The 25141-nt window shown below is 38.3% G+C and overlaps 2 protein-coding genes across 2 annotated transcripts; one reads left to right on the forward strand and one right to left on the reverse strand.

Moving 5' to 3' along the window:
• Positions 1-581: 581 nt before the first annotated feature.
• Positions 582-15843, reverse strand: LOC136282926 (endonuclease III-like protein 1). The gene is made up of 4 exons (XM_066171012.1): positions 15454-15843; positions 13773-13943; positions 1724-1987; positions 582-1319 (listed from the first exon to the last, which is right to left on the reverse strand). The coding sequence occupies exons 1-3, from the start codon at positions 15526-15528 to the stop codon at positions 1769-1771; spliced, it is 465 nt and encodes a 154-aa protein (XP_066027109.1). The 5' UTR covers positions 15529-15843; the 3' UTR covers positions 582-1319; positions 1724-1768.
• A 4386-nt stretch (positions 15844-20229) lies between these two features.
• LOC136283041 (fibrinogen-like protein A) lies at positions 20230-22543 on the forward strand. The gene is made up of 4 exons (XM_066171203.1): positions 20230-20267; positions 20806-21070; positions 21691-21829; positions 21927-22543. The coding sequence occupies exons 1-4, from the start codon at positions 20230-20232 to the stop codon at positions 22541-22543; spliced, it is 1059 nt and encodes a 352-aa protein (XP_066027300.1).
• Positions 22544-25141: the final 2598 nt, after the last annotated feature.

A 25141-nucleotide genomic window follows, 5' to 3' on the forward strand; every position in this document is an offset into this window, starting at 1 on the left:
AGGCCTCACTGCACTCACCCTGTCGTCCATTAACATCAGTAGCGCGTACCAAGAAGTGGCACTTATTGCCGGGTGATAACTGAGTCAGAATGCAAGCCATAGGAAGCGTCAACGCCTTGACGACTCCAATCTTCTTCCACTGGTGAGGGTTCTCCGTTGTGCCGCCGTCCTAAAGGGCAAACAGTTGCTAGTTCATTATAGGCGCGTGTCTCTTCTCAAGAGCCATGTACCACGACAAAACGATACCGCTTGGAGCCACCGCTATGGAGACATTAAATTTCGGAGGGGGTCTCTGTTGCTGGAGATACTGGGGGATGTTGCCCTGAACTCGGCGGTAAACCCTGTTGGGCAGGCGGTTGGGGTCTTATAGATAATTGTGAATAGCTTTGCAAGGCGAATAGCAAAGGAGTTTGAGTAGCCAATCAGAGCGCGCCTTCATTGCTATCCACCGTTTAAAGTATAAACTAATTTCTAAATCAAATTCAATGGCAGATCTCTCCCTTTAAGGAAGAGGTACCACTTATAAAAAATCTTTCACAAAAAAAGCACCTTGTTACCTAGGTCTCACAGTCTTTGATTTTGCTTCCATCTCACCTTTTACACATTGTATCATGAACCTGTACATTTATTTTACACAGTTGGAACCAGTCTTGAGACATGGTTTGAGGACCAATGCTAACCTGGGCTCAGTTGTTGGAAGGCTGATTAGTGCTAACCCAGGGTTAAATTTTAATTCAGGTTTCCTTACTGCTTTGTTAAAAAGCCTTTTTTGGATAATTTTCTTTATTTTTTAAAAGGCATCCAATCATCACATCGTAGACAAAACAAATTGTAATGAATTTTCTTCTATAGCTTTAACCCTATAATTCCCAAGATCTGATTATTAATTTCCTCCTCTACCTGCTTAACACTTCCTTGTAAATTAGTTGCGAGAATTAGATCAAGATAACAACTTCTACCTGATACAAATGAATATTCTCATTACCTGTTTGCTGGATAGTGCATAGATATTGTAAGGAGAAGTTACATGTGAATCACCTGTGGGAGTTAAAAGGTTAAGATCTGATATCAGATTTCACACTAAACATGAGGTTACCTGAACCCAGCTTTGAACAACATGGCCCAAGGATAAAGACAAGGACAGCCTCAGTTAAAGTAAAACTCAATTCCCCCTTAGGTCTTAGTGTCCTTTCCATCCTTTCTGGGTTAAGTTTTTTCTTAGTTTCCTCCTCAGCTTTTCCTCTGCTCCTTCTTTAACCTTCATGACAGATCTTGGAGTTAAGATGGAACTCGCACATTGGACTTACAGGAACACATGTCTGTTGACCAAATCCAACCAACAATACATTCAGTTCATCCCACTCCTCTCTGAGAAAACAGAAACTGAATTCACTAATTTAGTCTCTGAAACCATACACTCTAATTATTTAATTGTTGGTTATTGGTAAACAGCATATGATAGTCAAGGTTTGCTATGCATCTAGAGAACCTTCAATCTAGTTCTCAAAGTCCTTAAAAATTTCCTTTTTCCATTACAGTCCTTAAAAGTCAAGAAGGACCAAAAGCCTGTTTATTTCAGAATATTTGTAAAATTTGTTTGGAACTTGCACAATATCTGGGTCTCTAAAATGCGGCAGTAAGTGAAAAGGCTTTGGCAGGGAAGGAGCAAAATACCTGGTGAAGAGAATTTGCATAACTTGGTATCATTCAAAATCACTTTTACCTTGGAAGCCAGCTTTCTACAGCAATTCTAGTTTCTTCCAGCAGTTTAGTAGGTTTTTTGACCCATCAGTCTGTTAGAAATTCTATGAACATGACTATCAACTCCAATTCCAGTCACTTGTCCCCAAGCCACGTTCATGGTAATATGCGCTATTTTTGGGCCCACACCTGGAAGTTTGACCAGCTCTTTTACTGTTGGTGGAATGTCTCCATTGTAATTCTCAGCACAAATTTTAGTGGCATTCTTGATGTACTCAGCTTTTTTCTACAATCAAAGCATAATTATAATAAGTACCCTGGAAAATACTCTATATTGTACCAAGCCATAGTTCACATTGGTAGGATAAGTTTAACCCTTTAACTCCCAAGATCTGATTGCTAATTCTCCCTTCTAGCTGCTACACATATCCTTGTACATTAGTTACAAGAAGTTGTTGTTAGATAAAGACAACAATTTCTACCTGATAAGTTTGAATATTCTCATTACTTTTTTGCTGAATAATGTAAGGATATTATTAGGAGAAGTTTTATATTGATCACCTCTGGAAGTTAAAGGGTTACAAGTTAAAAATGGAGTTCAGTGTCATAGATTTTGAACCATTTTTGTTGCTTCTTTTTTTAATTTTAGACTTCTGCAAGTCGTTTTTGCAACAAGGGGGAGGGAGGAAGGGGACTCAGAGGGTTCTATGGAGGATATATAAACCAATATACCCCTCTTTGTAAGTGAAAAAGTGACAAGTGAAAATAATAAAACAACTTGGTATAGCCCCCTTGATTCAGTAACATGCTAATATCAGATCCCCCTGAACCCTGTTTAACACGACTGATGATGAAAAAATTATTATCAGTAGCTACTCTAAAAAGTCCTACTAGTAAGTTTCTAACCCTAACCCTAACCCTAACCCAGCAGACTTTGTTTTCTGATTAGAAGGGAAATTTCAACCCTATATGCAAGGTGAGATTTCTGACTGGCTACTCTTTAACCCTTTACACCCTATGCATATTCTCCATATTGTTCATTATACATTTCCTAAGGTGCTGACAAGGAGAATTTGTTTGCCAATCAAAAGGTTTCTTTCCTGATGACCATTTCCTTAATTCTCATGACCTTAATGTACGATTCAGGAGTGATGTTGTAGGGAGAAATGAGATGTTACTCATCCTTTGAGGTTTAAAGGGTTAAATGGGAAATGTAAGAATGGTTGCCAGGATGAGGGTGTATCCTTACAACTTTTATCCCAGTAGGTCATACATGAAGATCTCTATTGTGGCAAGTAAGAAAAAAGAAACCAAAATCATCACAAAAAATTTTGACAAATAAACATCAGTAAGGCAAGATCTCTGAAAATAGACTGGCCCAGTTGTCCAGGTTCTTATGAGGAGACCTCAACCTCATCCCAGGCTGCAGAGTATGGCAGATCTTGACACAATGCAGCGATTTTGGCATGCAATTGACTATTAAAAGGGAACTTGTGCATGCACTCCATACTCTGCAAACTGATCCTCACCCACCTTAACCCTTTGACACCTAAGAGTGACTAACATCTAATTTCTCATTACCCTGTCACCCCTGAATCACACATCAAGGTCACAAGAAAAAAAGAAATGATCACCAAGCAAAAAAGCTCCTGATTGTTATACAAATTCTCCTTGTCATTACCTTAGGATATGTGAGGAGAACTGTATGGAGACCATGCAGACTATAATGTTGGGGTGTAAAGGGTTAAACATATAGCTGTTGAACTATTTGTCATAATTTATCTTATAAATCAAATAAAAAGAGGGATGCAATCAATTGCTGAGGGTAAATGAATGTGTTGACATTGACCAAGCAAAAAGGGGTAAATTTTACCCAAAACGTTTCTACTTCTCATAAACAAGCTTAGTTGGCTCAGAGGAGACCACTATGTCGGCTCCCCTTACCCCACCCCACTGGACTGCCGATTTCATATCCTCTCACCTCTGGTGACTGGCTCTCATCAGCTGTCTTCTCGCATCCTTGTGAATCAACTGGGGCATCGCGTGTTTTTCTCATTTCACGAATATTTGCAAGCTGCTCTCTCCAGTTAGGAGGCTGCCAAGTTGAACCTTGTGTCTGTGCCGTGGATTTGTCTTTTTTACGCTTCTTGGCCGCAACATCTTCAGTTTTCTTGTCGTCCCTTGACGAGTCTTCTTCATGTCGCTTCTCGTATTCGATTTTGATGTGTCTTCTTGGTTCCTTTTTGGCTCGTTGACAAAGCTGCGATTGCTTCTCTAGCCGCCGAGCGTGTTTGTCTTCCTTTTGAGGTAAAATACGGGAAAGTATTCATCCTGGAAATCCGTGAAAACAAACTGATCAAATGTTTGAATCGTCAGTTTCCCTCATGTCTGCCATTATCAGTATTATCGTGAGCAGTCCTCCCCGATCTCGCCATGGAACGCTGATTTTGGCGGGAAAGTGATGTCACTCGACCAGCTGATTACGTAATTAGTCACAACAAAAAGCCGGAGATTTGCCGCAGAATAAAACTGATTCCCTATCAGCACATCCTCTCCATTGAATTTTCTTCACACTAAACCCAAAAGAACAAAGAATAGGCATCAACAAGAAATTAGAAACTTTACAATCTCTTGTTTGGCATCAAATATCGTCTGATGAAATTTTACTGAAAATTTTGAGCTTAAGAAGATCGTGATTTAATGATGTTGACAAGAAGATTGCGCTGTTTTAAACCTTAGTTGCTACATGTTCGTCCGATTCAATTAAATAGTGACTGAAAAAAAATAAGTTAAAAAAAGGCTAACTACACGAGATATAAATTTTTCCATCAATCTTCTATGGAGCTTTGATTTGTCTTTTCTCTTCCCCAGTGTCAACTCCAAAGGCCTTTGTCCATCTCACTGTAAATAATTTATTATGGAGTCCAAAAGTCAAAATAGGTATTGTTTTCTTCCGTGTTAGGACGAGGCATTTGCACATATGTCTCACCCGATAAATACTAAATAATTTATGCAAAGAGCTGTCTCACCTTATTTCTTCAAACTTTAATATAAAAGCACAATTTTTATTTATTTGGAAGTTTTTCCTTCTGAAAGTCTTTTTTTTATGCTGAGATTGCGTTTTAAGCGATGTTTAGTCGATCGGTAGGATGTTAACGTTATTCCTGAAGGAACAGGACGAAGCATCAAGCTCATGATTTGGAGTTTGCGTGCAGTTTGCGTGCAGTTTGCGTGCAGTTTGCGTGCAGTTTGCGTGCAGTTTGAAAGCAATCAGCATTTATTTCACAAGGATTCAAATTTAGGTTTAGCGTCCTTCAGCGCCTTTGTGTATTTATGTATAAAGAGAATATACCCCTTACAGACTATGCAATGCGTCCGTGGCGGGTCAGTATTGTTCCGACTTGAATTCATGTTACGTGCGTTCTTTAGCGCCTTCGCGCATTTATAGATAAAGGTTAAAAATAAATACCCCAAACAGTCTCTACAATTCTTACATTGCTGGTCAGTACCTTTTCGCATCAGGACTTAAAATTTATACGTATATCTCGCCTGGTAAGTGCTTAATAATTTATGTAGACGAGAGCTGACTCACGTTATATCTTTAAATTTTAATAAAAGCAGAATTTTATTCATATTTAGTTTTTCTTTCGAAAATTTGTACGCTAAGCTTGCGTTTTGAACGATGTTTACCTGATCGCTTAAGTGTTATTCCTGAAAGTAGACAAAGTAAGGTCAGGACTTAAACTCTTCAGAGATTGATAAGAGGTTACATAACGCGCGGATTGCCTCAAAATGCTTTACCCTTTAACTCCCATAAGTGACTAACATGTAACTTCTCCCTATAACATCCATACATTACCCGCCAACATGTAATAAGAATACTCAAACTTATCATGTGGAAGTTAATAGTCTTGATCTTACACCAAATTCTCGTGACTTGTTTACTAGGAAATGTGTAGCAGCTAGAGGGGAGAATTAACAATCAGATCTTGGGAGTTCAAGGGTCGTTAATACAGCTGCAAACTAAACCCACAATAAAGATTAGATAAAACCTTCATGTTGTGTCTATGTGGATGCAATCGGTTTTTATCTAATTTTATCTAGTTTTAATTAAGTTCTATCGTTATCCAGTTTCAAATTCTAGACTACTATTATTTAGTTTTGAATTCTAGACTACTATTATTTAGTTTTGAATTCTAGACTACTATTATTTAGTTTTAGATTCTAGACTACTGAACCCAAGGGTAATTATTTGCAAGATAAAAGCACCACAAAACCCAGAAAACTGTTAAGTTAATTAATTCCATGGCAATTGAAAAAAGATAATGCTATAATTAGCGCACGAACTGGTTCAGTCAGTGAACGAATGTCGTGAAATGTTATCAATGTCTTCCTCAGAAAACCTTGCACACTTACTTTCCCCCCTTAAACCGTCTAATCTTTCTTCAATAGAAATAGAAGAGAATCCTTACTGAGTGTTTCAAGTTTTGAAGCTGATCGAGCTTTTAATAATAAATGTTATTCGCCAATCTCCCGCCAAGTTTCTAAAACCCTAACACATAAACAAACTGTGGATGAGAAATATTTTCACTCGTAAATTATTCATTTTCAAGTCGACGCACTAGCGACTAATTGAGGTCAAAGCTTCCTTATCACGACTTTATCTTGATCGTGAACTAATGCAAAAGGCGAGTGGAAGTAACTTGAAAACAATGCAGCGACTCACTTTACTCTTCCATTCTCAGTTTCTCTTGTGCTGGAAGTTTACAACTCCCTCAGCTCAAAGTCTATCAGGAACGTCAAACCCTGGGCGGTTGTCTTGTTTAAGAAGATATGAACATCCTGAAAAAGGTAAAGCTTGACTTAAACACTTAATTTGCGCACTGCAAATAATGGTAAAAATAGATCTTGGACAACACAAAGATAGAAAACTTGACGTAGAACCAATGTGAACCGAGAAGATTTGTTGAGACTATTTAACTGAATAGCGGGGTTGAAGGTAATGTAATCGTGGTGCGCTGACTTTAATTCATCAGTTACAACACAAGCAAATTTTCGTATTTTAGCGAAAAACACTTTAATACCGAGTCGCGAGTCGAAGCAAAGCATTCAGTTGTCTTTCTCTTAACGTGAGCTCGTTTCAAGCTGTAAAATTCAGCTTTTCGTGTCGTGCATTCCTCCCTGACATCGCTTTGCTTGTAGCTGTGATGGATTAAAGTTAATGGTAATGATGGAATTTTATTCACCTTCAAATGGAACTACTTCAAGATAACGTGTTGCAGACACGATCAAACTAGAGTAAACCATGGCCAACAAGGACGATGAGGATGAAAAGGAAGACCGGTGATCAAATTCACTTTGATAGAGCATAAAATCGTCTGATGAGTGGGAATCTTAATTATAGGGGTTTCCAGAATTAAGAACCAACAACTTCGAAGGCTTGTGTATTTTCTTGTTGCGTATCGAAGAGTTGCGAACAGCCTAAGATAGAACTGGCCGGAAATTTACGAAACTGAGACTGAGTAATTTTCGAAACATGAGAAAAATAATTCCATGTAAAAATATGTTAATATCTAAGCAATACTTTTCACTTCTTGTCGGTTTTCAGACGCAAAAACTCACACAGGATGTTACTGAGAACACAAGGAAAAGTTGTAAATCACGACCCGAGGGTGCATGATTACCAACGTTCCAAGTGCACTGACGCCTAAAAAAACGATAGAAAGTGCACCTTCTCGCTTTTAAAAATGGACACCCCGAGTTTACTTGTACAATAAACGATAGGCTTTCGATCAATCAAAGTGTTCCTAATATCTTATAAATTTTTTTGATTTTCATCAAGTCGTCAATGTTCTCTTGATTTCTCTCTTTTTGTTTTATGTAAGATATATCTTGAAGAAAACTCTCATATATGACGATATGTTTGCATCTGTTGTAGGCTACACTCTGGTTAATCACGTGATTGCTACGCACACTGTCACGTGCCCGATAGACTGTACGTGGGAATGCCTACGGGATGCACGCTGTCGATCGTTTAATTATGCAAACTCAGGGAAAACATGTGAATTAAGTGACCAATCAAAAGCGATAGCCCCAAATGACTTTGTTTTAAGAAAAGGCGTCACTTACTACGGGCCAACGACACAGATGGTGAGTCATAGAAATTTACAGATCAGTTAGAAACTTAATCATCAGTGCTAAACCTACCAAGCGCAGGAACCTTTGAGGTCTTCGGTTTTTCAAATTCCATCTTCTGAGCAAGGTGGTGTCAAAATCATATCGAGAGGTCAAATAAAAATGCCTTTATCTCAGAGAACGGTATGGCTGCCTAAAACTGAACATTTACACAGAGCAGCGTTTGTAAGACCTTCATTTCTAGCCCGAAACACAGTAAGTTGAAATGTGGTGGAACTCAGTGGGCGGGAGTACAATTCAGGCAGCAATCGGGCGAATGATTTGAAATTACGAGCAGGAATGAAAACTTTAATTTATACATGCGCACATGAATTGATTCATATAGCAAAAGTTCGAGTCGGAAGTCTAAACATTGTTAGAAATATCGAATGCTTATTGCACCTCAGATATTTTTTCCATTTTGACTGGCTAACATTTACTAAGTGCTTATAATTGAACAGGTGAAATGAAACAATTTGGACATGGAAAAGCCAATCAAGCCGCAAATAAGAGCTGCTTTACTGATAAAAGAACCACTCATTCTCGAGAATTTTGTTATTGACATAATTGATGTCATAAAATGCCTATTTTCTAGAAGGAAATCCTGGGTAAATATAATTTGCCCAAATAGAGACAAAATCGTTGCTCGATATACAAAACTTTGAAAATATCAAACTTCTATACTCATTTTGAAAGAGAAACGTTAGCTCTAAGAACGAGAATATATTTCAACCTTAGAAGGTATTGTCATGATAAGTTTCGCCTTATTAAAGGATGAAAGTACGTTTACCCATTCTTCCCATTTTCACCCAGGGAGGAAATAGACCTGTTTGCACCTCGGCTTTATGTCAAAATGGTGGAACATGTGTTGACGCGTGTTGGAATCCCCGGATGTTCACGTGTGAATGTCGACAGGATTATAAAGGAGTGTATTGCGAAAAGCACAGCGGAGGTGGGTAACTCGTGACTAAATAGAAGAGAAGAACGCTTAAATTTGCGATAATTTCCTTTCAGCAACAAGTGTCATATTGTTTCTTTTGTTCCACATACAGTGAGAAGCTGTCAGCAGCTGAAAACCCTAGGAGCGAAACAGAGTGGCATTTATAAAATCAACCCAGATGGTCAAGGGGTCATAAACGTGTACTGTGACCAAACCACAGATGGAGGTGGGTGGACTGTGGTTCAGAGACGTTCCCGTCCATACAAGCAAAGCTTTAGACAAACGTGGGTAGAGTATCGAGTAGGCTTTGGCGACTTGTCCAAAGAATTCTGGCTTGGAAATGAGAACTTGCACCGAATCGCCTCTTCAGACAGCATTCTTCGAATAGAGCTGCACCAAACCAACGGCACAAAGGGATATGCCAAATATGGTGGGTTTCGGGTAGCTAACGAAACAGAAAAGTATCGATGCGACATGACTTCGTACGAAGGAAACATCACAAATGGGTTTTATGGAAATACAGATCCTAAATTGAACATCCGAGGGATGAAATTCGGCACACCAGACCAAGATAATGACAACCACCCTGACAAGTGTTTTCCTAATGGTGCATGGTGGGCAAACCAATGTGGCGAGGTTAATCTCAATGCAAGGAATGGTCCATTCTGGCGTCCTTGGGCTACTTACCCTGACCTAAATCTCTCTGAGATGAAAGTAATGCATAGCTGAACAAAACTGCTGTAGTCACCATACGTCACCTTCAGGGATTCAAGGAACTCGACGAAGAGATCTGGGCAGTAACTAATGTAGCCTTCATAGAGTTTACAATGGAAACTCAAGTTGTCATGTAACGCCCGGTTAAAACAGCTGCGAAGGTGACTGAAATCCATTGATATATTATTAGCATAATAATATATTGACACATAATTTAGTCTTGCACTAGGTTTTAAATATCGACATGAAATCGCTTTCTTCAACTTGAAATGAAATGTGAAACCTTTCCTTCCAATGATGATGTTTCATTAACACCCCACGAACAGATGTCACACATTATAAACAGACCATTATGTCTAATCCTGTTTCAAGACACCAAAACAAAAATAAGTGAAGCGATCAAAAGCAAACCTTGAAGTCACAGGCCAACCACATGTTTCAAAAACTGTTTTTTACAAATGGTCTGGTTTTATAGCCGTGTTAGTGAAAAAGGCTTTTACTTTCTTGAAAATAAAAATCATAGAAAAGTGTTTGTAAAATAAAGCCTTCGCAACTTCCCTGAACTTCTAAGCATACCGTTATATCATAGTAATTTAATAGCCCACGAATATGTAACAAGTGCGACGCCAATTGTTGCCATCGATGCTGGAAGTATGTACATACAAAAAGCACATTTCCTGAAGGACTGTTAAAACTATCCGTAAAAGAGGCCAATATGTTTCTTTACAGACCTTGTTACCACAGTCGTTAGAGAAAGACAAAATAAAAGTAATGCTTTCTGAATTGTTTTGAGGGGCGTCGGAATATTTTGGCTGCTAAATCCTCCGCGAACCTGATCTCCTCCCTTCAACGTATTGTCGAGCAAAAAAAAGTTAGACAAAAAAATAAAGTATTGTAAATTAGATGTTCACGAATGGAAGACCTGAAAGATTTCACTCAACTCAAACGAAGTTCGGGGGAGCTTTCTATGACTTGAAAAAAAAAAAAAAAAAAAAAAAAAAAAAAAAAAAAGGAAGGGGAGAGGGCCTCCTCTCCAGGGTTCTATCTGTTTTCTCTCAAGATTCATGTTGGAGAGGACTGGGAAACAGGTTGATATCGCGATTTCACATTCAGCCTAAGGATTTAAGCGATCGAGTTTAAAATCCCAACACCCACACCATCTTACAATGACCCCCATTGTTGAAGATAACACATCAAAAGGGTTGATCAATAGTTCGTTCTGCCAGTCATTATGCGACAAAATGTCGGCAACACATTCTTAAAATCTCCCATTTCTAAAAGCAAACAAAATCTACAAATCAGTAACTATCAATGCTGTAGAAAATCGATTAATTCATACCCTTGGCGTAATAAAACAAATTTCAAGCATCTGAGATCGCGATTCTTTCCTCCAAAAGTAAAAAGATGTAAATACTTTTAGCTTCGGCGGCGTATAATAACGGCAAAGAAGACATATATTAAATTTCGATTCACAAATACTCCAAGTTCAGTACTGTACAGATTGGCTATTATTGATTGCCGTTGTATTCTTGGGGTATAAATCTAACTTGAAGACCCCACACTTTGTTTGTTATACATAAGTACCATAAGTGCAGATAAAGAGCTGTACAAGACAGTTTCCCTTATTGCCAAAATGATTTATTTGAGAGTTTTAGTGCAAGCCTCACTGCACTCACCCTGTCGTCCATTAACATGGACGACAGTAGCACGCACCAAGAAGTGGTACTTATTGCCGGGTGATAACTGAGTCAGAGTGCAAGCCATAGGAAGCGTCAACGCCTTGAAAACTCCAATCTCCTTCCACTGGTGAGGGTTCTCCGTTGTACCGCCGTCCTAAAACGCAAACAGTTGATAGTTCATTATAGGCGCGTGTCTCTCCTCAAGAGCCATGTACCACGACAAAACGATACCGCTTGGAGCCACCGCTATGGAGACATTAAGTTTCGGAGGGGGGTCTTTAGTCTCTGTTGGTGGAGATACAGGGGGATGTTGCCCTGAACCCGGCGGTAGACCCTGTTGGGTAGGCTGTTAAGGTCTTATAGAAAATTGTGAATAGCAAAGGAGTTTGAGTAGCCAATCAGAGCGCGCCTTCATTGCCATCCACCGTTTAAGTATAAACTAATTTCTAAATCAAATTCAATGGCAGATCTCTCCCTTCAAGGAAGGGGTGCCACTTATAAAAATTTTTTCACAAAAAGCATCCAGTTACCTAGGTCTCACAGTCTTTGATTTTGCTTCCATCTCGCCTTTTATCCATTGTATCATGAACCTGTACATTTATTTTACACAATTGGAACCAGTCTTGAGACATGGTTTGAGAACCAATGCTAACCTGGGCTCAGTTGTTGGAAGGCTGATTAGTGCTAACCCAGGGTTAAATTTTAATTCAGGTTTCCTTACTGCTTTGTTAAAAAGCCTTTTTTGGATAATTTTCTTTATTTTTTAAAAGGCATCCAATCATCAAATCGTAGACAAAACAAATTGTAATGAATTTTCTTCTATAGCTTTAACCCTATAACTCCCAAGATCTGATTATTAATTTCCTCCTCTACCTGCTTAACATTTCCTTGTAAATTAGTTGTGAGAATTTGGTGTTAGATCAAGATAACAACTTCTACCTTCTCATTACCTGTTTGCTGGATAGTGCACGGATATTGTAAGGAGAAGTTACATGTGAATCACTTCTGGGAGTTTGAGGGTTAAGATCTGATATCAGATTTCACACTAACCATGAGGCTACCTCAACCCAGCTTTGCATAATGTGGCCTAAGGCTAAATACAAGGACAGCCTAAGTTAAAGTAAAACTTAATTTCCCCTTAAATCTTAGTGTCCTTTCTATCCTTTCTGGGTGAAAGTTTCTTCTTAGTTTCCTAGCTCCTCAGCTTTTCCTCTGCTCCTTCTTCGACCTTCAGGACAGATCTTGGAGTTAAGACAGAACTTGCACATTGGACTTACATGACATGTCTGTTGACAAGACATGTCTGTTGACCAAATCCAATTAACAATACATTCAGTTCATCCCACTTCTCTCTGCAAAACAGAAAAAGAATTCACTAATTTAGTCTCTGAAACCATACACTCTAATTATTTAACTGTGGGTTATGAGTAAACAGCATATGATAGTCAAGGTTTGCTATGCATCTAGAGAATCTTGAACCTAGGTCTGAAAGTCCTTAAAGTTTTCCTTTTTGCATTCTGCTCCTTGAAAGTCAGGAAGGAACAAGAGCCTGTTCATTTCAGAATATTTGTAAAAGTTGTTTGGAACTTGCACAATAGCTGGGTCTCTAAAATGTGGCAGTAAGTGAAAAGGCTTTGGCAAGGAAGGAGCAAAACACCTGGTGAAGAGAATTTGCATAACTTGGTATCATTCAAAATCACTTTTCATCAGCTTTCTACAGCAATTCTAGTTTCCTCTGGCAGTTTAGTACGTTTTTTGACCCATCCTGGTCTGTTAGAAATTCTATGAACATGAGTATCAACTCCAATTCCAGTCACTTGTCCCCAAGCCACATTCATGGTAATATACACCATTTTTGGGCTCACACCTGGAAGTTTGCAGAAAGTGGAGTTATGCTATTGGTGAGAATATGGTGATGGAACAATAGTGTATTTCCACTTTCTGCATATAAACCCACACACAACCCACAATTCCTCCAATTGTTCTGATGAAGGGCTAACGCTCAAAATGTCAGCTTTTTTAGCCTTTACGCAAGCCAATTTATGTTTTCAACTCAGTTGTTAAAACTAAATTACCTATTATAAGGAGAAGCTTCATATTGATCACCTCTGGGAGTTAAAAGGTTACAAGTTAAAAAGGGAGTTCAGTGTCATAGATTTTGAACCATTTTTGTTGCTTCTTTTTCTACTTCTAGACTTCTGCTAGTGGTTTTTATAATAAAGGAGGGGGGGACTCAGAGGGTTTTATGGAGGATATCAACCAATCTACCCCATTTTGTAAGTGAAAAAGTGACAAGTGAAAATAATAAAACAACTTGGTATAGCCCCCTTGTTTCAGTAACATGCTAATATAAGACCCCCCTGAACCCTGTTTAACACAACTGATGATGGAAAAATTATCATCAGCAGCTATTCTAAAAAGCCCTACTAGTAAGTTTTTAAAAAATGTTCAAAATTTTTATTTAATAAGAGGAGAGAAGGCCTTCAGACTATTTTGCAAGTTGCTTTTCTAGTGAATAAATTTTGTCAAAATCAAGTTTCTAACTAACATAAAAATTTACTCACCTTCCAGAAGCCAACAGGGTAGACAAGTTCACCAATTTTGCTTGTTGATGTTATGAGAATGTTCTTTATTGTTAATCCATAAGCCTTTAACTTTTCCATTGCAGCAAAAGTAACTTGGTCTTTTGTTTGACTTGACAGCATGAGGGAGATAAGTACTTGATATCGGACCATCTGCAATTGTGAGGAGAGATGAACCATTGATACTGGACTGTCTTAACCCTCTTTCCCCTAAGAGTGATTGGCTTCTAATTTCTCCTAACAGTTTCACCCTTGCATCAGATACTTAAAATAGTGAATAAAGGAAATGATGTCCAATTCTAGAAGCTCCTGGTTGTCTAACAAATTCTCCTCGTAAATTCCAGATGGTATGCAGCATAGTCAATAAGTTTTCATTATTTATGATAGGATGATGGTAGAATTATACTAATATTTGTAAGCCCCTTCTTTCTTCTGAACAAACTCTTCAGTTGAGCCTGATGACATGGCAAGCTTAATCAGCAGACTTTGTTTTCTGATTAGAAGGGAAATTTCTTATATGCAAGGTGAGATTTCTGACTAGCCACTCTTTAACCCTTTACACCCTAACATCAGTATGCATATTCTCCACACTGTTCTTTATACATTTCCTAAGGTGCTGACAAGAAGAATTTGTTTGCCAATAAAAAGGTTTCTTTCCTGGTGACCATTTCCTTAATTCTCATGACCTTAATGTATGATTCAGGAGTGATATTGTAGGGAGAAATGAGATGTTACTCATCCTTTGGGTTTAAAGGGTTAAATGGGAAATTTACACCCCCAGGAGGAGAGTGTATCCTTACAACTTTTATCCCAGTAGCTCATACATGAAGATCTCTATTGTTGTTGCAAGTAAGAAAAAAAAAAAACTAAAATCATCACAAAAAATTTGATAAATAAACATCAGTAAGGCGAAATCTCTGAAAATAGATTGGCCCAGTTGTCCAGGTTCTTAAGAGGAGACCTAAACCTCATCCCAGGCTGCAGAGTATGGCAGATCTTGACGCAAGGCAGTGATTTTAGCATGCAATTGACTATTAAAAGGGAACTTGTGCATGCACTGCCATACTCTGCAAACTGATCCTCACCCACCTTAACCCTTTGACACCTAAGAGTGACTAACATCTAATTTCTCGTTACTCTATAACCCCTGAATCACACATCAAGGTCATGAGAAAAAAGGAAATGATCACCAAGCAAAGAAGCTCCTGATTGGTACACAAATTCTCATTGTCATTACCTTAGGATATGTGAGGAGAACAGTATGGAGACTATGCATACTATAATGTTGGGGTGTAAAGGGTTAAACATATAGCTGTTGAACTATTTGTCGTAATTTATCTTATAAATCAAATGAAAAGAGGAATGCAATCAATTGCTGGGGGTAAATGAATGTGTTGACACTGACCAAACAAAAAGTGGTAAAATTTCTGCACAGCCCCATTTTACACTATGCATTCAGTTCTTAGATAGAGAAAACAATCACAAAAACAATACATTGCCATTGGGAAAACAGATTTGTTTTACAATAGTATGGGGCTGTACAGAAATTTTACCCAAAACGTTTCTACTTCTCATAAATAAGCATAGTTGGCTCCGAGGACACCACTGTGTCGGATCTTCCCTTACCCCACCCCACTGGATCGCCAATTTCATCTCCTCTCACCTCTGGTGACTGGCTCTCATCAGCTGTCTTCTTGCATCCTTGTGAATCAACTGGGGCATCGCGTGTTTTTCTCATTTCACGAATATTAGCAAGCTACTCTCTCCAGTTAGGAGGCTGCCAAGTTGAACCTTGTGTCTGTTCCGTGGATGTGTCTTTTTTACGCTTTTTGGCCGCAACATCTTCAGTTTTCTTGTCGTCCCTTGACGAGTCTTCTTCATGTCGCTTCTCGTATTCGATTTTGATGTGCCTTCTTGGTTCCTTTTGGTTCGTTGAAAAAGCTGCGATTGCTTCTCTAACCGCCGATGGTGTTTGTCTTTCTTTTTGAGGTGAAATACGGGGAAGCACTCATCCTGGAAATCAAACTGATCATATGTTTGAATCGTCAGTCTCCCTCATGTCTGCCATTATCAGTATTATGGTGAGCAGTCCTCCCCGATTTCGCCACGGAACGCTGATTTTGGCGGGAAAGTGATGTCACTCGACCAGCTGATTACGTAATTAGTCACTACAAAAAGCCGGACATTTGCCTAAGAATAAAACTAATTCCCTATCAGCACATCCTCTCCATTGAATTTTCTCCACACTGAAGAACAAAGAATAGGCATCAACAAGAGAATAGAAACTTTACAATCTCTTGTTTGGCATCAAATATCGTCTGATGAAATTTTACTGAAAACTTTGAGCTTAAGAAGTGTTCATGATTAAAATTTACACGAACTTGAGTGGCAAACATGAAAATAATGAAACGTCAAAATTTTACTATATTAAAACAACAAACTAAATCAATGGTTTTAACAGAAACTAATTAACGTTTAGATGGGGCGGTTTAGATGAAATGAATGAGATTGTTAGGGAGTCCTCCTTAGATCATGATTTAATGATAATTGACAAGAAGATTGCGCTGTTTTAAACCTTAGTTTCTACATGTTCGTCCGATTCAGTTAAATAGTGACTGAAAAAATAAGGTAAAAAAAGGCTAACTACACGAGATATCAATTTTTACATCAATCTCCTATGGCGCTTTGATTTGTCTTTTCTCTTCCCCAGTGTTAACTCCAAAGGTGTTTGTCCGTCTCGCTGTAAATAATTTATTATGGAGTTCAAAAGTCAAAATAAGTATTGTTTTCTTCCGTGTTAGGATGAGGCATTTGCACATATGTCTCACCCGGTATATACTAAATAATTTATGTAGAGAGCTGTCTCACCTTATTTCTTCAAACTTTAATATAAAAGCACAATTTTTATCTATTTGTAAGTTTTTCCTTCTAAAAGTTTTATTTATGCTAAGATTTTAAGCGATGTTTAGTCGATCGGTAGGATGTTAATGTTATTCCTGAAGGAACAGGACGAATCATCAAGCTCATAATTTGGAGTTTGCGTGCAGTTTGGAAGTAATCAGTATTTATTTCACAAGGATTCAAATTGAGGTTTAGCGTCCTTTAGCGCCTTTGCGTATTTATGTATAAAGAGAATATACCCCTTACAGACTATACAATTCGTACGTTGCGGGTCAGTATTATTCCGATATTTATCCGATCGTAATAACGTTATTCCTGAACCCAAGCAGGAAGAAGCACCAAGCTCAGGATGTAAACTTTTTATTGCTGAGAGGTTACGTAGCAGGTGAATCAAAGAGAATGCCTAATAAACTAACTTTTAACCTCAGTATGCTTAATATAGCTGGGAACTTGACGTGCAATAACGAACAGTTTCCCAAGGACCGTCATGTTTTGGTCCCCCGTCTGCTTGCTTTGATGTTTATTTAAAGTAGCGCCTTCGCGCATTTATAGATAAGGGTTAAAAATAAATACCCCATACAGTCTCTACAATTATTACATTGCGGGTCAGTACCTTTTCGCATCGGGACTTCAAATTTATATGTATATCTCGCCTGGTAAGTACTTAATAATTTATGTAGAGGAGAGCTGACTCACGTTATTTCTTTAAATTTTAATAAAAGCAGAATTTTAGTTATATGTAGTTTTTCTTTTGAAAATTTGTACGCTATGCTTGCGTTTTGAACGATCGCTTAAGTGTTATTCCTGAAAATAGACAAAGTAAGGTCAGGACTTAAACTCTTCAGAGATTGATAAGAGGTTACATAACGCGCGGATTACCTCAAAATGCTTTACCCTTTAACTCCCATAAGTGACTAACATGTAACTTCTCCCTATAACATCCATACATTACCCGCCAACATGTAATAAGAATACTCAAGCTTATCATGTGGAAGTTAATAGTCTTGATCTTACACCAAATTCTCGTGACTTGTTTACTAGGAAATGTGTTGCAGCTAGAGGGGAGAATTAACAATCAGATCTTGGGAGTTGAAGGGCCAACATAGCTGCGAACTGAACCCACAATAAAGATCAAATAAAACCTTCATGTATTGTTTCTTTTTTCTAACATGATCAATCTGTTTTTATCTAATTTTATCTAGTTTTAATTAAATTATATCTTTATAGTTTCAAATTCTAGACTTCTATTATTTAGTTTTAAATTCTAGACACTGAACCCTTGGGTAACTATTTGCAGGATAAAAGCACCACAAAACCCAGAAAACTGTTAAGTTAATTAATTCCATGGCAATTGAAAAGAAAAAAATGCTATAATTAGCGAACGAACAAGTTCAGTTAGTGAACTAATGTCGTGAAATATTATCAATATCTTCCTCAGAAAAAATTTCCTTCTGAAAGTTTTTTTTTTATGCTATAGTTGCGTTTTAAGCGATGTTTAGTCGATCGGTAGGATGTTAACGTTATTCCTGAAGGAACAGGACGAATCATCAAGCTCATGATTTGGAGTTTGCGTGCAGTTTGGAAGTAATCAGCATTTATTTCATAAGGATTCAAATTGAGGTTTAGCGTCCTTTAGCGCCTTTTACGTATTGATGTATAAAGAGAATATACCCCTTACAGACTATACAATTCCTACGTTGCGGGTCAGTATTGTTCCGACTTGAATTCACGTTACGTGCGCTCTTTAGGGCCTTCGCGCATTTATAGATAAAGGTTAGAAATAAATACCCAAAACAGTCTCTACAATTCTTACATTGCGGGTCAGTACCTTTTCGCATCAGGACTTCAAATTTATACCTATATCTCGCCTGGTAAATACTTAATCATTTATGTAGAGGAGAGCTGACTCACGTTATTTCTTTAAATTTTAATGAAAGCAGAATTTTATTCATATGTAGTTTTTCTTTTGAAAATTTGTACGCTAAGCTTGTGTTTTGAACGATCGCTTAAGTGTTATTCCTGAAAGTAGACAAAGTAAGATCAGGACTTAAACTCTTCAGAGATTAATAAGAGGTTACGTACCGCGCATATTACCTCAAAATGCTTAACCCTTTAACTCCCACAAGTGACTAACATGTAACTTCTCCCTTTAACATCCATACATTATCCGCCAACATGTAATAAGAATACTCAAGCTTATCATGTGGAAGTTAATAGTCTTGATCTTACACCAAATTCTCGTGACTTGTTTGGAAAATGTGTAGCAGCTAGAGGGGAGAATTAACAATCAGATCTTGGGAGTTCAAGGGTCAACATAGCTGCGAACTGAACCCACAATAAAGATCGGATAAAACCTTCATATAAAACCTTCATGTTTTGTCTATATGGATGCAATCGGTTTTTATCTAATTTTATCTAGTTTTAACTAAATTCTATCTTTATCTAATTTCAAATTCAAGACTTCTATTATTTAGTTTTAGATTCTAGAGCACCACAAAACCCAGAAAACTGTTAAGTTAATTAATTAATGGCAATTGAGAAAAAAGATTGCTATAATTAGCACACGAACTGGTTCAGTCAGTGAACGAATGTCGTGAAATGTTATCAATGTCTTCCTAAGAAAACCTTGCACACTTACTTTCCCCCCTTAAACCGTCTAATCTTTCTTCAATAGAAATAGAAGAGAATCCTTACTAAGTGTTTCAGATTTTGAAGTTGATCGAGCTTTTAATAATAAATGTTATTCACCAGTCTCCTGCTAAGTTTCTAAAACCCAGCACATAAAAAAACTGTCGATGAGAGTTATTTTTACTCGAACATTATTCATTTTCAAGTTGACGCACCAGCGACTAATTGAGGTCAAAGCTTCCTTATCACGACTTTATCTTGATGGTGAACTAATACAAAAGCCGAGTGGAAGTAACTTGAAAACAATGCAGCGACTCACTTTACTCTTCCATTCTCAGTTTCTCTTGTGCTGGAAGTTTGCAACTCCCTCACCTCAAAGTCTAACAGGAACGTCGAACCCTGGTCGGTTATCTTGTTTAAGAAGATATGAACATCCTGAAAAAGGTAAAGCTTGACTTAAACACTTAATTTGCGCACTGAAAATAATGGCAAAAATAGATCTTAGACTACACAAATGTAGAAAACTTGACGCAGAACCAATGTGAACCGAGAAGATTTGTTGAGGTTATTTAACTGAATAGTGGGGTTGAAGGTAATGTAATCGTGGTGCGCTGACTTTAGTTCATCAGTTAAAACACAAACAAATTTTCGTATTTTAGCGAAAAACACTTTAATACCGAGTCGCGAGTCGAAGCACTTCAACTAGCAAAGCATTCAGTTATCTTTCTCTTAACGTGAGCTCGTTTCAAGCTGTCAAATTCGGCTTTTCGTGTCGTGCATTCCTCTCTGACATCGCTTTGCTTGTAGCTGTAATGGAATAAAGTTAATGGTAAGGATGGAATTTTATTCACCTTCAAATGGAACTACTTCAAGTTAACGTGTTTCAGACACGATCAAAGTTGAGTAAACCATGGCCAACAAGGACGATGAGGATGAAAAGGAAGACCGGTGATCGAATTTGCTGTGATCAGAGCATAAAATCGTCTGATGAGTGGGAATCTTAATTATAGGGGTTTCCAGAATTAAGAACCAACAACTTTGAAGACCTTGTGTATTCGCTTGTTGTGTATCGAAGAGTTGCGAACAGCCTAAGATAGAACTGGCCGGAAATTTACGAAAACCGAGACTGAATAATTTTCAAAACATGTCAAAAATGATTCCATGTAAAAATATGTTAACATCTAAGCAATATTTTCACTTCCTGTCGGTTTTCAGACGCAAAAACTCACATGGGATGTTAGGAGAACACAGGGAAAAGTTGTAAATCACGACCCGAAGGTGCATGATTACCAACGTTCTAAGTGCACCAACGCCTGAAAAATGATAGAAAGTGCCCTTTCTAGTTTTTAAAAAATGGAGCCCTGAGTTTACTAGTACAATGAACGGCTTTCGATCAATCAAAGTGTTCCTAATATCTTATAAATTTTTACGATTTTCATCAAGTCGTCAATATCCTCTTGATTTCTCTCTTTTTATTTCGTGTAAGATACATCTTGAAGAAAACTCTCATATATGACGATATGTTTGCATCTGTTCCAGGCTACACTCTGGTTAATCACGTGATTGCTACGCACACTGTCACGTGCCCGATAGACTGTACGTGGGAATGCCTACGGGATGCACGCTGTCGATCGTTTAATTATGCAAACTCAGGGAAAACATGTGAATTAAGCGACCAATCAAAAGCGACAGCCCCAAATGACTTTGTTTTAAGAAAAGGCGTCACTTACTACGAGCCAACGACACAGATGGTGAGTCATAGAAATTTACAGATCAGTTAGAAACTTAATCATCAGTGCTCAACCTACCAAGCGCAGGAACCTTTGTGGTCTTCGGTTTTTCAAATTCCATCTTCTGAGCAAAGTGGTGTCAAAATCATATCGAGAGGTCAAATAAATGCCTTTATCTCAGAGAACGGTATGGCTGCCTAAAACTAAACATTTACACAGAGTAGTGTTTGTAAGACCTTAATTTCTAGCCCGAAACACAGCAAGTTGAAATGTGGTGGAACTCAGTGGGCGGGAGTACAATTCAGGCAGCAATCGGGCGAATGATTCGAAATTACGAGCAGGAATGAAAACTTTAATTTAAACATGCGCACATGAATTGATTCATATAGCAAAAGTTCAAGTCGGAAACCTAAACGTTGTTAGAAATATCGAATACTTAACGCACTTCAGATATTTTTTCCATTTTGACTGGCTAACATTTGCTAAGTGCTTATAATTGGACAGGTGAAATAAAACAATTTGGACATGGAACAGCCAATCAAGCCGCAAATAAGAGCTGTTTTATTGATAAAAGAACCACTCATACTCGAGCATTTTGTTATTGACACAATTTCACATATTACTAACACATTTTCACTCAGGGAGGAAATGGACCTGGTTGCGCCTCGGCTTCATGTCAAAATGGTGGAACATGTGTTGACGAGTGTTGGAATCCCCGGATGTTCACGTGTGAATGTCGACAGGATTATAAAGGAGTGTATTGCGAAAAACATAGCGGAGGTGGGTAACTCGTGACTAAATAGAAGAGAACACCTAACTTTGCGATAATTTCCTTTAAGCAACAAGTGTCATACTATGTTTCTTTTTTTATGTACAGTGACAAGCTGCCAGCAGCTGAAAACCCTAGGAGCGAATCAGAATGGCATTTATAAAATCAACCCAGATGGTCAAGGGGTCATAAACGTGTACTGTGACCAAACCACAGATGGAGGTGGGTGGACTGTGGTTCAGAGACGTTCCCGTCCATACGAGCAAAGCTTTAGACGAACGTGGGTAGAGTATCGAGTAGGCTTTGGTGATTTGTCCAAAGAATTCTGGTTTGGAAACGACAACTTGCACCGAATCGCCTCTTCTGACAGCATTCTTCGAATAGAGCTGCACCGAACCAACGGCACAAAGGGATATGCCAAATATGGTGGGTTTCGGGTAGCTAACGAAACAGAAAAGTATCGATGCGACATGAGTTCGTACGAAGGAAACATCGGAAATGGGTTTTATGGAAATACAGATCCTAAATTGAACATCCGAGGGATGAAATTCGGCACACCAGACCAAGATAATGACAACTCCCTTGGAAAGTGTTTTCCTGGTGGTGCATGGTGGGCAAACCAATGTGGCGAGGTTAATCTCAATGCAAGGGATGGTCCGGACTGGGGTCCTTGGACTTCTCAGCCTTACCTAAAATTCTCTGAGATGAAAGTAAGGCATAACTGAATAAAACTGCTATAGTCACCATAGTTCACCTTCAAGGATGCAAGGAACTCGACGAAGAGATCTGGGCACTAACTAATGTAGCCTTCATAGAATTTGCAATGGAAACTCAAGTTGTCATGTAACGCCCGGTGCTGCGTGGCGTTACAACCAAAAACAGCTGCGAAGGTGACTGAAATCCATTGATATATTATTAGCATAATAATACATTGACACATAATTTAGTCTAGCACTAGGCTTTAAATATCGACATGAAATCGCTTTCTTCAACTTGAAATGAAATGTGAAACCTTTCCTTCCAATGGTGATGTTTCATTAGCACCCCACGAACAGATGTCACACATTATAAACAGACCATCATGTTTAATCCTGTTTCAAGACACAAAGAGACCAAAACAAAGTGAAGCGATCAAAAGAAAACCTTGAAGTAACAGGCCAACCACATGTTTCAAAAACTGTTATTTACAAATGGTCTGTTTTTAAAGCCGTGTTAGTGAAAAGGCTTTTACTTTCTTGAAAATAAAAATCATAAAAAAGTGTTTGTAAAACGAAGCCTTCGCAACTTCCCTGAACTTCTAAGCATACCGTTATATCATAGTAATTTAATAGCCCACGAATATGTAACAAGTGCGACGCCAGTTGTTGCCATCGATGCTGGAAGTATGTACATACAAAAAGCACATTTCCTGAAGGACTGTTAAAACTATCCGTAAAAGAGGCCAGTATGTTTCTTTACAGACTTAGCTACCACAGTCGTTAGAGAAAGGCAAAATAAAAGTAATGCTTTCTGAATTGTTTTGAGGGGCGTCGGAATATTTTGGCTGCTAAATCCTCCGCGAACCTGATCTCCTCCATTCAACGTATTGTCGAGCAAAGAAAAATTAGACAAAAAAAGAAAGTATTGCAAGTTAGATGTTCACGAATGGAAGAACTGAAAGATTTCACTCAACTCAAACGAAGTTCGGGGGAGCTTTCTATGACTTGAAAAAAAAAAAAAAGGAAGGGGAGAGGGCCTCTTCTCCAGGGTTCTATCTGTTTTCCCTCAAGGTTCATGCTAGAGAGGACCGGGAAACAGGTTGACATCGCGATTTCACATTCAGCCTAAGGATTCAATCGATCGAGTTTAAAATCCCAACACCCACACCATCCTATGATGATCCCCCATTGTTGAAGATAACACATCAAAAGGGTTGATCAATAGTTCGTTCTGCCAGTCATTATACGACGACAAAAAAAAAAAAAAAAAAAAGGCAACACATTCTTAAAATCTCCCATTTCTAAAAGCAAACAAAATCTACAAATCACTAACTATCAATACTGTAAAAAATCGATTAATTCATATCCTTGACGTAATAAAACAAATTTCACGCATCTGAGATCGCCATTCTTTCCTTCAAAAGTAAAAAGATGTAAATACGTCGAATACGGCGAAGAAGACATATATTAAATTTCGATTCACAAATACTACAAGTTCAGTACTGTACAGATTGTCTATCACTGATTGCCGTTGTATTCTTGGGGTATAAATCTAACTTGAAGACCCCACACTAAGTTTCTTATACGTAAGTACTATTAGTGCCGATAAAGAGCTGTACAAGACAGTTTCTGTTATTGCCAAAATGATTTATTTGAGAGTAATAGTGCAGGCCTCACTGCACTCACCCTGTCGTCCATTAACATCAGTAGCGCGTACCAAGAAGTGGCACTTATTGCCGGGTGATAACTGAGTCAGAATGCAAGCCATAGGAAGCGTCAACGCCTTGACGACTCTAATATTCTTCCACTGGTGAGGGTTCTCCGTTGTGCCGCCGTCCTAAAGGGCAAACAGTTGCTAGTTCATTATAGGCGCGTGTCTCTTCTCAAGAGCCATGTACCACGACAGAACGATCCCGCTTGGAGCCACCGCTATGGAGACATTAAATTTCGGAGGGGGTCTCTGTTGCTGGAGATACTGGGGGATGTTGCCCTGAACTCGGCGGTAACCCTGTTGGGCAGGCGGTTGGGGTCTTATAGATAATTGTGAATAGCTTTGCAAGGCGAATAGCAAAGGAGTTTGAGTAGCCAATCAGAGCGCGCCTTCATTGCCATCCACCGTTTAAAGTATAAACTAATTTCTAAATCAAATTCAATGGCAAATCTCTCCCTTTAAGGAAGAGGTACCACTTATAAAAAATCTTTCACAAAAAAAGCACCTTGTTACCTAGGTCTCACAGTCTTTGATTTTGCTTCCATCTCGCCTTTTATCCATTGTATCATGAACCTGTACATTTATTTTACACAGTTGGAACCAGTCTTGAGTCATGGTTTGAGGACCAATGCTAACCTGGGCTCAGTTGTTGGAAGGCTGATTAGTGCTAACCCGGGTAAAATTTTAATCCAGGTTTCCTTACTGCTTTGTTAAAAAGCCTTTTTTGGATAATTTTCTTCATTTTTTAAAAGGCATCCAATCATCAAATCGTAGACAAAACAAATTATAATGAATTTTCTTTTATAGCTTTAACCCTATAACTCCCAAGATCTGATTATTAATTTCCTCCTCTACCTGCTTAACATTTCCTTGCAAATTAGTTGCGAGAATTAGATCAAGATAACAACTTCTAC

The sequence above is a fragment of the Pocillopora verrucosa genome, chromosome 8, assembly GCF_036669915.1.
Source record: "Pocillopora verrucosa isolate sample1 chromosome 8, ASM3666991v2, whole genome shotgun sequence".
Classification (NCBI taxonomy): domain Eukaryota; kingdom Metazoa; phylum Cnidaria; class Anthozoa; order Scleractinia; family Pocilloporidae; genus Pocillopora; species Pocillopora verrucosa.

What these genes read in the sequence shown, in the direction of transcription:
- LOC136283041 (XM_066171203.1), top strand. Translation starts at nt 20,230, where the DNA reads ATGGCCAACAAGGACGATGAGGATGAAAAGGAAGACCG. An exon ending in GAGGATGAAAAGGAAGACCG is followed by an intron (nt 20,268 to 20,805) that starts GTGATCGAATTT and finishes ATTTCGTGTAAG; the next exon opens with ATACATCTTGAAGAAAACTC. An exon ending in ACGAGCCAACGACACAGATG is followed by an intron (nt 21,071 to 21,690) that starts GTGAGTCATAGA and finishes ATTTTCACTCAG; the next exon opens with GGAGGAAATGGACCTGGTTG.
- LOC136282926 (XM_066171012.1), bottom strand. Translation starts at nt 15,528, where the DNA reads ATGAGAAAAACACGCGATGCCCCAGTTGATTCACAAGGATGCAAGAAG. An exon ending in ATGAGAGCCAGTCACCAGAG is followed by an intron (nt 13,944 to 15,453) that starts GTGAGAGGAGAT and finishes TCACAATTGCAG; the next exon opens with ATGGTCCGATATCAAGTACT. An exon ending in ACCCTGTTGGCTTCTGGAAG is followed by an intron (nt 1,988 to 13,772) that starts GTGAGTAAATTT and finishes CTTTGATTGTAG; the next exon opens with AAAAAAGCTGAGTACATCAA.